This window comes from Pocillopora damicornis, chromosome 1 (assembly GCF_964200805.1).
Source record: "Pocillopora damicornis chromosome 1, jaPocDami1.2, whole genome shotgun sequence".
NCBI lineage: Eukaryota > Metazoa > Cnidaria > Anthozoa > Scleractinia > Pocilloporidae > Pocillopora > Pocillopora damicornis.
Window position 1 is genome coordinate 7,392,975 of NC_142670.1, and position 17,026 is coordinate 7,410,000.

General features: G+C 39.8%; 2 protein-coding genes and 1 long non-coding RNA gene across 4 annotated transcripts in view; 1 reads left to right on the plus strand and 2 right to left on the minus strand.

Annotated features, from left to right (window-relative positions):
• LOC149051708 (replication factor C subunit 1-like) overlaps positions 1–17,026 on the minus strand; it is a 100,593-nt gene that overhangs the window by 8,196 nt on the left and 75,371 nt on the right. The gene's annotated exons all lie outside the window — the stretch shown is intronic.
• LOC149051709 (uncharacterized) lies at positions 2,218–8,818 on the plus strand. 2 transcript variants are annotated; one of them, XR_016180818.1, is made up of 4 exons: positions 2,218–2,505; positions 4,579–4,638; positions 4,868–5,004; positions 5,969–8,818. It is a non-coding gene; the product is annotated as an uncharacterized LOC149051709 (long non-coding RNA). The 2 variants fall into 2 exon arrangements; XR_016180819.1 differs by having other exon boundaries at positions 4,868–4,953.
• LOC149051710 (uncharacterized) overlaps positions 10,189–17,026 on the minus strand; it is a 12,786-nt gene continuing 5,948 nt past the window's right edge. Inside the window, exons 3-4 of the mRNA XM_089214622.1 lie at positions 11,591–17,026; positions 10,189–11,260 (exon numbers count right to left, since the gene is read on the minus strand). The exon at positions 11,591–17,026 is cut by the window's right edge and continues 1,503 nt beyond it. Coding sequence (XP_089070748.1) covers positions 11,594–17,026 — 5,433 coding nt within the window. The 3' untranslated portion in view covers positions 10,189–11,260; positions 11,591–11,593. The remainder of the gene's footprint in view (positions 11,261–11,590) is intronic.

Genomic DNA, 17,026 nt, shown 5'->3' on the forward strand with positions numbered 1-17,026 from the left:
AGCTGTTAATCCTATAAAATTAAAAAAAAAATTTAAAAAAGATGTTATCATGATTCCTGTGAAGATAAAATCTCCCAATCACCCTTCACGTAAAAAGTATAGGGTACCCTCAATAAGTGCACATCATTTCCTTACCTGAGTCCAAGCTGATTGGTCTCCTATTTTTCTTAGCTTTTGAACTCTCTTCCTTCTTTACTGATGTGTTTTTTCTGAAAGTGCATGAAAGAGAACCAGGTACTGAAAACACCCTGACATCAGTATGCATATTCTCCATACTGGTATCTACACATTTTCAAAGGCGCTGACAAGGAGAATTTGTTTAATAATCAAGAGCTTTTATAGTTGGTGATCATTTCCTTGACTCTTGATTCAGGGCTGATATTAGGGTCCAAACGTTTAACTACAACTGTAAATTTATAAGAGGGAAAATAAATTTCAAGAAACAAATCACATACCTGATATTTGGGGGAAGAGGATCTTCATCAGCATCTAACAGAGATGTAAGATTAATTTAGAAATAGGGTTAGGACATCATTGTGACGTTGCGCATATCATCATGTGAATCTTTTTACACCATGTTTTTGTGATAATGCAAATTGCATTGGGAATTGACAAGGACACTATACAGCACAACTACCTAGCTTACATGTACATTGAAACCATTAAAACTTATACAGAGGTATGACAGTTTGTGTAGAGTCTCAACATCTGTTCCTCTAGAAACTGTTGGTGTTCATCCTAAAACATTACCTGAGTCAATAATGTTTTTTCCTTTCTTCTTCCTCTTCTTCTGATTTTCTTTTGGTTTTTGTTTCTGGGCAATGTCATCATCTTCACTTCTTGATAAACCCTGCCCAGCAAATAAACGATAACATATTCACACAAATGTGAGATTATAATGGTTCTTTGGACCTAATAATAACAACAAAGACCAAACAGAATTGGATAACATCAAGGGAGGTGTTGTCCCTTGCAGCACAACTTTTCATTTTCGAAACATTTTCTTTCACCTCAGATAATCGAAAAAACACCAGGCTTGTGGAAAGAATAGTCTGGGTTAAGTGAAGTCTCCAGGTTTGTTTTTCAATCACCTTTCAAGTTAATCAACAATTTAATTTTCCCTTCAGTCTAAATAAATGAAAATTAACCAGTACTTGTCAAAATAGTGAAATAAGCATTAGTATTGCATACTGCAACTACTCTGCAGAGTTAGTAAGCTGCAGTTTGAACAAATTTGTAGGGAATGCTAATGTCCAAGATATTTCGAACTTGAGTGAAATTTAGGTGGCAGTGTATCACATCATGCTGTTTAGTTGTTTAACCCTTAAACTCCCAAATGTGATTAACATGTAACTTCTCCCAAGACTATCCATACAATGTCCAAAAAAAAGTTTATGAAAAAAGTTGTTATCTTGATCTAAGAACAAATTCCTATAACAAATGTACAGGGAAATGTGTGGCCACTAGAGGGGAGAATTAGCAAACAGATCTTAGGAGTTAAAGGATGAATACAAAAACTTCATTTTACAACCCTGTTTAGGATAAAAAAGAAAAAGGCAAAATATTTTAACTTATCAGCCTCACTTAGCTACCCTGACATACTCAGACAAACTATGGAAAATTACACCTACAAAGTTAGTTAACACAAAGTACCACACCATTTCTCACATTCCAGTCCAAAAAGATACCTTGGGTTAGATATATGTAGTGGAATGAAACTCTTAGTTAAAACATGTTGTAAAATTACTTACCATGAGCAAAATGTGTGGCAATAAATACAAATTTTGGAGAAATAAGTTGCCCCCCCCCCCCCCCCGACTCCCAGGAGAAGATATGTGTGAATGTGAATTGCATCCGAGCATTATAGACACACACGATGATCGATTCAGTCAGATAGGCGCTGTGATATGGGCAGATCTTTTCTCCGTCATCTCTGATGTCGAATTCCTTGATACTACATATAACTCTCTCTCTCAAATGCTACATAATCCATTACTTACCTTGGTTTTCGTTTGGCTCTTTCCTACATCTTGTTTCGTTAATGACTTCGCAGTAGAATCCTTGCCGCGCTTGTTTTCTACTTTCGAAGCGCCTTGCTTCGCTGTCTTTCCAGTAGGGCTAAAGAACGATCGAATATCCTGTACAAAAATATGTAATTATAATTGAAACACCGGTTAAAAGACCACCACTGAGAAAGAAAACGACTAACAAACCACTTTAGTATATTGATGTGTTCACATCACTCTCCGACATTTCGCGCTATCTTTGAAAATCTCCCGTACTTCAGTCAGCGGTCACCAACTTAGCTAGCTTCTAGACTCATGTTATTTCTCTTCCGCTAATTTTCCGAGAAAGACGATAGGCTATAAGATAACCATAATTTAATTCGAATTCACGGAACCAAGTTAAAGGAGCTGTCAGACGATGGAGGTTGAACCACATGCAGTTGCCCCGATAGATTGCTTTGAAAATGGCAAATAGATCCGCGGAGAACACTTCTCAGGGGTACGTACTCTGTTGTGGATGTCAATATTTTCATGAATGAATGCGCTTTAGCTTCGCGCCCGCTCGTTCTGCGATTTGGCTGTTTTGTTGTGCTGTCGTCTCCTCGAGGTATATCGTTTGTTTATTGAAAGATATTAAATTCGCAGCATGAAATTTGCAAAAAGTTATTTGAATTTATGTTTTATACGCTGTCATTCAAAAACAATTTCATGTAATATAAAATGACTCTATAGTAAAGAGGAAAAAAAACTACGTATAAAAGTTCTACCGATTGGACTTGAATGGAATAAATGTGGTCGTGTTACGATTAGTGCGCATTTTCCTAAACTTAAAATTACACTGGTTTCTAAATTGTATCTGCTTGAGTGGTAGCAGATGATGGAGTTTATGTGCAGAATTGGATACAATTGAGTCAAAGAGTTGACGTTCGTAACACTGTTCTTTGCGCCTGTCTGTCAAAGATCGGATGTCATACAATGCATTTATTCTCTATTGTAAAACTAGACTCGACCATATCTCCGGAATTTTTTCGGGCTTACTGAGATTTGATAAACGAAACGAAACGAAACGAAACGAAAATATGAACATCTCCTTGGTGTTCTTTGCTGAATCTTCACTATGTTCGCGAAGAGATCAAATCCTCTTCTATATTTAGAGGAAGGACTGCGCCATTTAGCCATAAAATGCAAATGTAAAATTTGAAAAAATGATTCCGTGAGACAATTTCCAAAGTGTCAAGCATCGATGTTCGTAGTCGATGAATAATTCGATCGCGTGACATGACACCTTCCCTTAATAATATCGCGTGACTAAAGTTGGTTTGCAGCATGTTTCTGATTGGAAAATTAATATAAAGTTTTCGTTGAAGTTTCAGTAATAGTAATGGTTGTTCTGTTATCATTTGTATAATTTGTGGGCCGAACTGACCGATTCATCCTTAAGGGGGGCATTGGGATGTTCGATATCTTTTTAAGATAGGTTTTTGTGCTAAAGAATTTCGGTTTTTCGGATTGGATGTTCATTGCGGTTTGCGGATTTTCCGTTCTTTAGCATTTATTTTTCGTCAAAAATACCTGTATAATGGGCTACGGATTTGGTTTCCGATGGAGTTTTCGGATTGTCCCATTTGGATTCCGTTTTCTCTTCGATCCAAGTGGCCACTATGCTCCTGTACTGATCTCGAATAGCCGCGAAACCTCTGTGTGCTCCATTTGTCAACACCGTAACGGATCGATTAGGGTTTCGAACTGGGATGTGGACATTTATCGGTTTTGACTGTTTTGCATGCGGTTTTCGGTTCTGGTCGAATTTTCTTTTTGCGATTGTGCGGTTGTGGATGATTTTTGCGACGCCTTTGAGGTTTCTAATGGACCCTCTCATCCTTCCGCACAGTGGAGTTCCACACGGATTCTTGCTTTGCAAATTGAAAATCTCTCTTTCTAAAATTACAGATCTTCCCTTTCGTTCTGTTCTGTGTCTTAAATTAGAGTAGGCCTTGTATAGTTATTTCTTTTGAAATTGTATGTGGAATTCTTTTAACTTTTTATTATTAATTTTCTTTTTAATTTTTCTGGAAATAAGTGCTGTTGTCTTTCTCACTTCACACTTAAATTTGGAACTAAAAGTGAGGGGAATGTGGGCTGAAAGCTGGGGTGTCTGTGCCAGACAGCTTGATCCTGCCTTTGTCTGTATTATCATGTATTAACCCTTTAACTCCCAGAAGTGATTAACATTAAACTTCTCCCCACAATATCCATAAATTATTCAGCAAACAGGTAACGAGAATATTCAAACTTATCAGGTAGAAGCTGCTATCTTGATCTAGCACCATGTTCTCATAACTAATTTACAAGGAAATGTGTAGCAGCCACAGAGGAAAATTAACAATCAGATCTTGGGAGTTAAAGAGTTAACTTTTTAATCTTCCATTCCAGCATGAATTTTAATGTTCTGTAACACCTGTGTTTCTTCTTGAGTCCTAAAAATGTAACAAATTTCTTTTAATCCAAAGATATCTTTGTATTTTTGTTTTTTGAGATATGTTGATGGATTTTCAATCTTGAAAATTATCAGTTTAGGTGCCACACAGTTATCAAGGAGAGTATGTTTGATCTCTGCTGTCTTCTTCCACCTGTAAGTGAAATACTGAAGTAACTTTCACCCAATACTGACAACAAAATTGTTAACATGTCACAATGATTTGATTTAGGGCCCTCCTTCCAGTAAGCACCCCTTCTAGAATAAGTACTCCCCTCCCCCCTGTGTTTAAGTCAGAAAGTTTAGTTTGAAAGATAATAATGTTTGCTAAAAATTCATCCATAATTTGATGCTTGTATGATTGATAATGTTTATTATTTTTTAGCTTGTCATTATTTTCATACTGGCCTTTGTCAAGTAGAAGGTCAAATCTGGACTTCAAAACTGCAGTGGATATCCTGGTTTGCTGATGTGAGTACAGAACTGATTAATAGAGCAAAAAGGTCAAGGCTTATACTGAAGGTCAGCAACATATAGTCTGATCATTGTGTACTTTTAAGTAGTTGTACCTAAGTCTAAGTGACACCCAGCTACATGTACTTTTTTCAAAAAGTTGCTACTTTTAATACAAGGCAATGGGGTTGTGCTGCTGGTTTGGGTGGCATTTTCAAGACTTACTTAGCAAGGAGGGGGTAACATTTTCAATAGTGTTACTAGAGTGGGGACTAACACATTTTCATGACTTGGAAATTCTTGTATATAATAAAGTAAGGATCTACAAACAGGAAGGTTCAAATTAGATTGAAATGTACCAGAATGCTAATGCACTGAAGGTGAAAAGTAAAGTGTTGTAAATTCACATAAACAAATGTGTTGCTTCATTTTAGGATCATGATCTACTTAAAAGACTTGGTTTTTAGCTACATAGATGCATCTATAAACAGATATTGACTAAGTTGGGAACACAAAAATTACATTTCTGATAAAGTGACTAACTTAGCAGATATGGGGTGTATAATAGTCCATTTTACAGTTGTGTGCTTGGTTGCCAAGCCTTTGAGCAGGAGTGAGGCTAAGGTTGACCTCGTTATGATACAAACCTTACTGCTTTTCAAATGCAAATTACTTTGTTGTCATGTTAACTGGATACTGGTCTCTACCACAACAAGGTCACCTTCAGCCTCACTCCAAATCAAAGGCTTGACAACTAAGTAAGATGTAGACAACTGTAAAATGGCCTATTGGCCACAGAGTAGACTATAATGGAGCAGGTGTTCTCAAAGGCCAGCAGCACATACTTAGCAACAATTGACCCAAGAACTTTCCTCACCCCTAATCTGGAAACTGTTCCATTTCATTCTGAATATAGACACAGTTCAATAATTTGAGGCATTCCTTTATTGAATGAGTTTTAATGGAAGTGTATTTTGAGTGAACTATTTGGGTGCAGCTGTTTTTTTTTTCTGTTCATGTGGTTTCCTTTCAGACCATTTGATTTTTTAGGTGATTTTAGCAACAGATTCACCATTGCTGTTATGTTTGGAGCCACTTCCAGCACATGGCTGAATATGTTTTTAAAACCAAAAAATGGAATTTTTCAGATGCCTGACCCAGCTGGATGGGTGCAGGGTAAGTGGTCATACATGGTGACCTGATTTTGAATAAAGGAAATGTTCGTTGTTGTTGTTTTTTTCTGTTTTTCTCACAGTTAAAAATCACTTAAATATTGTAGGAGCTATAAGTTGACTCAGTTGCCATTGGGCAGTATTAGTTTAAAAACAAATTTGAACATAGTTAAATGGAATTTAACATAGTTTAAATGACTAGGAGCAAATATGGTTAGTAGCATTTCAAGCATTTGGTTCATATCTTTAAGCCAGCTGTTGGAATCTGTGCAGCATTTGTTGCATTCAGCAGAGTTTGCAGCAATACTGTGGTTGTTGGGGCCCTGGGGCCATCCTCGTCCAACGGTATATACCTTATCAGTGCATGCATTGTTTTGTCATCGTGCCTGTGTTGTGTTTGCTCTTCTATGCTGTGGCATTGTTGTCCTTGCAGATAGCAATTCTTGACGTTTCCCTTCCCCCTAAGCCCTAACTGCAGGCTTTCTTGTGTGGGGTTTATTTCTATTTATTTGTTTATTTATTAATTCATTTATTTATGTTTTCCTCCTCTAAGCCATTTGATTCTAGTGTGACGGGTGTTCAGAGGGGGCTCGGGGCAAGAGGCTTGCAGCTTGATTGTGAGTTGGGTAGGCCAGTCTGGTGTTCTAGAACCTCGGGGTGTGACTGTAGGTGCAGATCCTGGGCCCCTCGGGCATCTAGCCTCCATTTGTGATGTAGGTGTAGACTTGATCTTAAGTTATTTTTTTAATTTATTTGGAATATTTATACAGGCTGGCTCGGTTCGGCTTTTAAAAGCAGGTTTACATTGCTTCTATAAATGATAACAAAGCCAAATGACCACACTGGGAACCACATTTGTGACTCTTTGTTGAAGTCTGTGAGTTGTTTTACTCTTTAACTCCCAAGATCTGATTATTAATTAATTCTCCCTCTAGCTGCTGCACAATTGCATATTCATCAGTTATGAGAACGTTTCTGTTAGATCAAGAAAACACCCTCTACCTGATTAGTTTGAACATTCTCATCACCTGTTTGCAGGAGAATGTAAGGATATTATTGGGAGAAGTTACCTGTTAATCATTTCTGGGAGTTAAAGGGTTAATGTCCCCTGCTTATAACCAGTACAGAGAAGATGTAGGAGAGTATGGGGCCTATGGTTTATCATCCTTAGCTGAGAAGATGTAGGAGAGTATGGGACCTGTGGTTTATCATCCTTAGCTGAGAAGATGTAGGAGAGTATGGGGCCTGTGGTTTATCATCCTTAGCTGAGAAGATGTAGGAGAGTATGGGGCCTGTGGTTTATCATCCTTAGCTGAGAAGATGTAGGAGAGTATGGGGCCTATGGTTTATCATCCTTAGCTGAGAAGATGTAGGAGAGTATGGGGCCTGTGGTTTATCATCCTTAGCTGAGAAGATGTAGGAGAGTATGGGGCCTGTGGTTTATCATCCTTAGCTGAGAAGATGTAGGAGAGTATGGGGCCTGTGGTTTATCATCCTTAGCTGAGAAGATGTAGGAGAGTATGGGGCCTGTGGTTTATCATCCTTAGCTGAGAAGATGTAGGAGAGTATGGGGCCTGTGGTTTATCATCCTTAGCTGAGAAGATGTAGGAGAGTATGGGGCCTGTGGTTTATCATCCTTAGCTGAGAAGATGTAGGAGAGTATGGGGCCTATGGTTTATCATCCTTAGCTGAGAAGACTAGAATGTCTAACCATTTGGAGATGTTATATCAAAGGCAGTGCATTCTCCTCAGTTATTTTAAGACCCCGAGTGTTGTTGCAGTCTTGGGCTTGAACCCTCAACTACCTGCACAGCAAGAACACCTTTGCAATGTAGAAAGAAATGACAAGAGCACATCCAAACCGGTTGCAAGACAATTTAATCTACTTATTCTCTTTCCCTACATCTAGGCTGTTTGAAGGGCTGCAAAACTCCAGAAAAGAGATTTATCCTTCAGATCGGCACTTTTAATCCCCACAGTGTCAACGAAAGCTTTTTGTTCCGCTAATTTATTCTTGTTTTCTTGTCACCATATTCCCACTAATAACGTGGCTCCATTTTCTGCTGATAAATACACACACAACTCACAATTCCTCCAACCACTGTATTGAAGGGATAACGCTCCAAACGTCAGCTTTTAACTTTTTACAGTGGCCAATTTACATTATCAACTCAGTTAATAATACAAAATTACACTGTTATACTCTCCCACTGATGCAGCAACACAGTTTCTTTAGAAACTTACCCCCTTTACCTGCACAGCAGTCCAGCACTCAACGTGAGCTAGCAGAAAAAAGAAGATTCCTCTGTTTTAATTAATAAAATATACGTGACTGTTATATGTATATTTCGTATAGTGTTATCAACGCTTAATACAGATCAATGACAAAAGACAAGAAAACAACATTTAATTAATACGATAATTCATCATTTATTTTATGTCGAGTTTATATAAAAAATGTATCAAATAACATCCATAAAACGATGTTACAGCGTAAAAACAGAAAAATAGATTAGAATTCTATCAATCAGACCTCTTGGTAATTAACCATCAAATGATTTTTCTTGTGTAATTTTCTTCTGTAATATTTGTCAGATACAAACAGTTCTATTTAAGAATTATGATCTGCAATTCGTTAGGGACATCTGAACTCTAAATACTAACATTGATTTTGGGGGACAAATAAGGAATAAATTTTACTTCAGAGAGAATTCGTCTTTTTATTCGAGTGGTTCCACCCAAAGTGACCGTACCATACAACCCGAACAGGCCGATGGGACTCAGTCAAGGATGACCACAACCGCTTTGTAGAGACCACCACTGAAAGGCGGTGAAAGTGACAATGCATAAGAGGAAAAAAATTCGGGAATATTTCAACCGACCGCTTAATACAGGTTCGACTATTAATTCCGAATTAGCCAATCAGCCCACGCCAAGAGCTCTATCACAATTCACCTGTGTGGTATATTATAAACAATCGCTCTAAGGTGGGTAGATGGAGTAGAGTTATGAAGCACGAAGAGAAAATCTAAGAAGACGAAAGAAGTTTAAGTCCAGCAATTACTCAGGGAAATTATTCTTTTATTTTTTTGCGTGAGCTTCATTAAGCATCTCGGATTGAACATAACAGGAATGCGTGGCGTCAACGCTCTCCCCATGACCGTCTCTCCCAGGTTAATACTTGCCTCCAGGATTTTTCCACGGCTTGTTTTTCCCTATAAGGTCTAATTCTAAATTCGGGTTGAAAATACCACCCTCTTAAACCGTTTTTATTTCACATCTTGCATGTTACCCAGTCGAGGGTCTCCGTGGGGTTAACCGTTAGCCGTATATCGGTCAAAAAAACTAGCTGTTAGGCGTAAATATTGACAAATTTGAACCCTTAGTTGTAGAAAAAAATTGACCTTAAAAATATTTCCTTCCTACAATGTGTTATTTTGGGTTAACCGTAGCAGAAACATGGCCATAATTTTAGCCGTTAGCCGTAAAAAGTTCTCCTCGGTCGGCCCTCCTCAGTTTGAAGAAAGTTTCGGTTTTTTGTAACAGGCTGTTAGTTAAGTTTGCAATCGTGGAAAAAAAAAAATCATCAATATTTTCTACACTCGAGGAACCACACCGAGGGTACCTCCCATGATGAGGACGCTTTCTATAAACAGAATAAAGCACCTTCCCAAAGTGAAAGGTAATTTCTTTTTTCTTGCCTCTTCAACGATATATGACTAAACATCATGTCGCTTTACATGCTAAAAAAACGCGTCGCGTGACATCCTGAGGAACGGCTGCCAATGAAACTGGCTGATATAAAATCTGAAAATATCGAAGTTAATATCTCATTTAATAACTCTATCCAAGGAAATGGGAAGAGGTTGAGCGAATAAGACATGGGTGCGCTCACTACTCCAAACGAAAAGATGTGACAAAACATCATAACTGTCACATAACGTGCTAAAGAAATTCGTCGCGTGACATCCTGAGAAACGGTTCCCAGTGATCGATATTAGCAGTTATAGAGTCAGAAAATATCGACGTTTATCTCTCATTCAGTGAACCTTTTCAAAGAAATTGGCAAAAGTTATTAAGCGAATACTACTTCAAACGACAAGAAATGGCTTATGCAAGTCGATGAAGAAATTTTCCTTCCTTTGTTATTGATTTCCTCTTCCATTCTAACAAAATGCCAAGCGACTGGTTTCATTGTTGACATTTAAATGTTAGTTTATTGTACTTAGATAATAGGTAAACAATCTGATCGGAGAAACTAAATAAAATCATTTGGTTCCAACTTTCCAGCTCATTCGGAGCTTCCTTCAATGCTTTGTAAGCCATAACTAAAATTATAAAATAAAACTTCTCTTTTTTTTACTTTGGGCGATTAGATTAAACAATATACTTAAAATGCATCGTTCTGCTTGTAAAAAATAACAAAATTTATCTCAATCCAAATTAAAGGAGAAATCTCAAAAAATTAACTAATATCAAGACTAAATCCTTGCCATTACGGCCAAAATCTTTTATTTTAAGTCCAGATAAACCAAATTCTGGTCGGCAGAAACTAACTTTAAGTACCAATGACTGAGTAAAAATCCTCGAAAAGTTCATCACAATTTCCATCTGACATAGACAAAGATAATCGAGCAATCGAACAACTGATTATTCTCCAATTCCTATGGAAATTCTCTACACACGCACATAGCTGCATGTAATAGCTTCACATCACTCATGAGACTAAACCGATTGAGAAAAAGTCTGTAAAAAACTCTGGAAAACGTTTTTAAGACGTTTCAACTTCGACGTAAATGTAACGCCCAAATCCTCTCAGTAGAAAATACTTCCATTAAAAATAACTTCTCACATACCTAGTCATGATAATTTTAAGACATCATATGAAAAAAACAAACAAACAGCAGTTTGAGGAGGATATCAAAGATTAATCTCGTAAAAGCAGTTCAGACAAGCAAAAAAGGCAACTTTTGAATCAATGGAAATCTGTTCTCTTGTTAAACTTGACTTTGGCCGTCTTTTGGTTCTTCCTGCTTTGATGAAAAGAAGACTCTTGAGAAAGGTTTCATCGGTAGCTTATAGGTTTCTGGTCCAAATATCAGCATTTATAGGTATCCGAAAACTCCCTGGGATTCCAATGCTCACTGCCTTAACTGAAACATAAAAGAATCTCAGTTTAGAGAAGATAGTTGAGTTTCCATGAAATATTTCTCAGCACATGAAACGATTCATTGCACAACAGGATTTCTTTAAAATAAATTTGCTATTCTACTCCTATCATGTTTCCAAAAAAGAATGTTATCATCGTAAACGTGTCCACTTGATTGTACTGCATCTCAGTTTACAGAGAGAAAAATAAATTCGTAACCCAACTGAAAGGAAACTAACACGCAAGTATCACTGCTCGTATATGAGCAAAGATTATGATTTAATGTAACTTTGTATTGAATAGAATGTATCAGCAGAATTATTACTTGTTCCACCTTTTAAATCTCCTTGAAATCCAGGTTGACGTCGTCACCAATAAGTACAAATGGTGCCCAATGCCAAACCTCCTTAAACTTTTCAATTTTTCTCATACACTTCATGGCCTGATTAAGAGCTTCACTGGCCTTCTTGCCTTTGGCAAGTGCATCGTAGAAGAAACTCATGAACTCCAGGGTTCCCTCGTCGCCAATCGCCCACAAGGTAACCACAACAGATCTGGCACCGGCACCCAAAAGTGCACGCGCCATACCGACCACACCCTCGGCCATGACCTCCCCACGAGCAGTGTGACAGCAGCTAAGTACAACCAGACGTGCTCGCAACCCAGCTTCTATGACATCTTTCATCGTCAGTAGATAGTCTTTCTCTTGCGGCTGAGGGCTTTCTCTTGTGGCGTTTGGTGCCAGGATAACTTCTCCAGTTTCTATTTTGCCGTGCGCTGCTATGTGAACTAAGGCCACTGATGATATTCGTTTTAACACTTCCTCTTTTGTTGCCATTTCTCTAGTGAGAGGGGAGACATTGAGGATACGTCCGATCATCTCCACTTCTTTCCTTGCTCCTGGAAGTTGCACCAAAAGTGTTCCCTCATAAATGAGATGCTTGAAACATGGGTCGCCGACAAGCAATGCACCAGTCTTCATGTGAAAGTCAGCTGGACAATCATGAATTAGTTGCAAGCTCGTCAGAGAGGGAAGCACACGAATTCTGAAAGAATCACTTAGATATGATAAGTTGGAGTCTTGCAACGCTGCATAAGGTACAAGACAAAATGGCCCCTCAGGAACGAATGTGATCTCGTCGTTGCCTTTGATCAGGTCAGCAATAGGAGAAACGATGATGTCATACAGCTTATTTAAAGCACTTGATTGGGAGTGCCTCACATCAACTCGGATCACATCATTGGCCACTTCCTCTTCTGTCGGCGAGTCTAACGGAGGATTTTCGATGGTAACAGTATCTCTTGCGCCGATCTCCTTAAGAGCAGTTCCGTTCAGTAGCTGGATAAAAAATTTCAACTCATCCTCATACATGTATTTGTTCACGTGTACTTCTCTCATCTGGATATTATTTTCACTGAGGCAAACCCAAAAGTAAACGCATGGTCCATTAATAGCTATGAAAACTGTGCTCAGTGGAACCCACCTCAGAGAAATGCGGGATGCGCTGAGCGTTGAAGAATCTCCAGGCTGATATTTTGCGACCATAAGATCTCTCAGAGCTTGAGCACGTCCTTTCTCTGTGGCAAGAAGAGCCTTCACAACTTGACCTCGTCTGACATTTATACGCCACAAACCTTTGTATGCTACTTGGTGCTGATTACGATAACAAATCGTCCACTGATCGTTGAGTTGAAGACTGGCCCTGATATCATCATACAATTCTACACTCGAATAATAGCAGTCAAAGGCTCTCATAAGATTTCCTTGAAACTCAAAACCGATTCCAAGGCAAGAGAGTGAGCACGCCTCTACGGTCTTCTTTCCCACTTCTTTAGCAATTTCTAGACTACGTTGATGATACCTGATGGCTGTTGTGAAATCTCCTAGACTTTGATAAGCGTTGCCGAGATTGCAATAACTTCTTCCCTCTCCTGCCTTGTCTCCCACTTCTTTAGCAATCTCTAGATCACGTTGATGGTACTCCATTGCTGTTTTGAACTGTCGTAGACCTTGATAAGCGTTGCCGAGGCTACCATAACTTCCTCCCTCTCCGGCCCTATCTCCTACTTCTTTAGCAATTTCTAGATGACGTTGATGGTACTCGATGGCTGTTTTAAACTTTCTTAGACTGTCATAAGCGTTGCCGAGATTGCCATAACTTATTCCCTCTCCGGCCTTGTCTCCCACTTCTTTAGCAATTTCTAGATGACGTTGATGGTACTTCATGGCTGTTTTGAACTCTCCTAGACCTTGATAAGCGTTGCCGAAATGGCCATAGCTTCTTCCCTCTCCGGCCTTGTCTCCCACTTCTTTAGCAATTTCTAGATGACGTTGATGGTACTTCATGGCTGTTTTGAACTCTCCTAGACCTTGATAAGCGTTGCCGAAATGGCCATAGCTTCTTCCCTCTCCGGCCTTGTCTCCCACTTCTTTAGCAATTTCTAGATGACGTTGATGGTACTTGATGGCTGTTTTGAACTCTCCTAGACAGTCATAACCTATGCCGAGATTGCCATAACTTATTCCCTCTCCGGCCTTGTCTCCCACTTCTTTAGCAATTTCTAGATCACGTTGATGGTACTTGATGGCTGTTTTGAACTCTCCTAAACTGTAATAAGCGTTGCCGAGATTGCCATAACTTCTTCCCTCTCCGGCCTTGTCTCCCACTTCTTTAGAAATTTCTAGATGACGTTGATGGTACTTGATGGCTGTTTTGAACTCTCCTAGACTGCGATAAGCGTTGCCGAGATTGGCATAACTTGCTCCCTCTCCGGCCTTGTCTCCCACTTCTTTAGCAATTTCTAGACATTGTTGATGGTACTTGACGGCTGTTTTGAACTCTCCAAGACTGTAATAAGCGTTGCCAAGATTGCCATAACTATTTCCCTCTCCGGCCTTGTCTCCCACTTCTTTAGCAATTTCTAGACGACGTTGATGGTACTTGATGGCTGTTTTGAACTCTCCTAGACCTTGATAAGCGTTGCCGAGATTGCCATAACTTGCTCCCTCTCCGGCCTTGTCTCCCACTTCTTTAGCAATTTCTAGATCACGTTGATAGTACTTGATGGCTGTTTTGAACTCTCCTAGACTGCAATACGCCTTGCCGAGATTGCCATAACTTTTTCCCTCTCCGGCCTTGTCTCCCACTTCTTTAGCAATTTCTAGATCACGTTGATGGTACTTCATGGCTGTTTTGAACTCTCCTAGACTGTGATAAGCGTTGCCGAGATTGCCATAACTTCTTCCCTCTCCGGCCTTGTCTCCCACTTCTTTAGCAATTTCTAGATCACGTTGATAGTACTTGATGGCTGTTTTGAACTCTCCTAGACTGTCATAAGCTATGCCTAGATTGCCATAACTTCTTCCCTCTCCGACCTTGTCTCCCACTTCTTTAACAATTTCTAGACATTGTTGATAGTACTTCATGGCAGTTTTGAATTCTCCTAGACTGTGATAAGCGTTGCCGAGATTGCCATAACTTCTTCCCTCTCCGGTCTTGTCTCCCACTTCTTTAGCAATTTTTAGATGACGTTGATGGTACTTGATGGCTGTTTTGAACTCTCCTAGATTGCGATAAGCGTTGCCGAGATTAGCATAACTTATTCCCTGTCCGGCCTTGTCTCCCACTTCTTTAGCAATTTCTAGATGACGTTGATGGTACTTGATGGCTGTTTTAAACTCTCCAAGACTGTAATAAGCGTCACCGAGATTGGCATAACTTATTCCCTCTCCGGCCTTGTCTCCCACTTCTTGAGCAATTTCTAGATGACGTTGATGGTACTTGATGGCTGTTTTGAACTCTCTTAGACTGTCATAAGCGTTGCCGAGATTGGCATAACTTGCTCCCTCTCCGGCCTTGTCTCCCACTTCTTTAGCAATGTCTAGATGACGTTGATGGTACTTGATGGCTGTTTTGAACTCTCCTAGACTGTCATAAGCGTTGCCGAGATTGCCATAACTTTTTCCCTCTCCGGCCTTGTCTCCCACTTCTTTAGCAATTTCTAGGTGACGTTGATGGTACTTGATGGCTGTTTTGAACTCTCCAAGACTGTAATAAGCGTTGCCGAGATTGCCATAACTTATTCGCTCTCCGGCCTTGTCTCCCACTTCTTTAGCAATTTCTAGATGACGTTGATGGTACTTGATGGCTATGTTGAACTCTCCTAGACCGTAATAAGCGTTGCCGAGATTACCATAACTTCTTCCCTCTCCGGCCTTGTCTCCCACTTCTTTAGCAATTTCTAGATTACGTTGATAATACTTCATGGCTGTTTTGAACTCTCCTAGACTGTGATAAGCGTTGCCAAGATTGGCATAACTTCTTCCCTCTCCGGCCTTGTCTCCCACTTCTTTAGCAATGTCTAGATCACGTTGATGGCACTTGATGGCTGTTTTGAACTCTCCTAGACTATGATAAGCGTTGCCGAGACTGCCATAACTTCTTCCCTCTCCGGCCTTGTCTCCCACTTCTTTAGCAATTTCTAGATGACGTTGATAGTACTTGATGGCTGTTTTGAACTCTCCAAGACTGTCATAAGCTATGCCGAGATTGCCATAACTTCTTCCCTCTCCGACCTTGTCTCCCACTTCTTTAGCAATTTCTAGACATTGTTGATAGTACTTCATGGCAGTTTTGAATTCTCCTAGACTGTGATAAGCGTTGCCGAGATTGCCATAACTTCTTCCCTCTCCGGTCTTGTCTCCCACTTCTTTAGCAATTTTTAGATGACGTTGATGGTACTTGATGGCTGTTTTGAACTCTCCTAGATTGCGATAAGCGTTGCCGAGATTGGCATAACTTATTCCCTGTCCGGCCTTGTCTCCCACTTCTTTAGCAATTTCTAGATCACGTTGATGGTACTTGATGGCTGTTTTGAACTCTCCAAGACTGTAATAAGCGTCACCGAGATTGGCATAACTTATTCCCTCTCCGGCCTTGTCTCCCACTTCTTGAGCAATTTCTAGATGACGTTGATGGTACTTGATGGCTGTTTTGAACTCTCCTAGACTGTCATAAGCGTTGCCGAGATTGGCATAACTTGCTCCCTCTCCGGCCTTGTCTCCCACTTCTTTAGCAATGTCTAGATCACGTTGATGGTACTTGATGGCTGTTTTGAACTCTCCTAGACTGTCATAAGCGTTGCCAAGATTGCCATAACTTTTTCCCTCTCCGGCCTTGTCTCCCACTTCTTTAGCAATTTCTAGATGACGTTGATGGTACTTGATGGCTGTTTTGAACTCTCCAAGACTGTAATAAGCGTTGCCGAGATTGCCATAACTTATTCGCTCTCCGGCCTTGTCTCCCACTTCTTTAGCAATTTCTAGATGACGTTGATGGTACTTGATGGCTGTTTTGAACTCTCCTAGACCGTAATAAGCGTTGCCGAGATTACCATAACTTCTTCCCTCTCCGGCCTTGTCTCCCACTTCTTTAGCAATTTCTAGATCACGTTGATGGTACTTGATGGCTGTTTTGAACTCTCCTAGACTGTCATAAGCGTTGCCGAGATTGCCATAGCTTTTTCCCTCTCCGGCTATGTCTCCCACTTCTTTAGCAATTTCTAGATTACGTTGATAATACTTCATGGCTGTTTTGAACTCTCCTAGACTGTGAGAAGCGTTGCCAAGATTGGCATAACTTCTTCCCTCTCCGGCCTTGTCTCCCACTTCTTTAGCAATGTCTAGATCACGTTGATGGCACTTGATGGCTGTTTTGAACTCTCCTAGACTGTCATAAGCGTTGCCGAGATTGCCATAACTTTTTCCCTC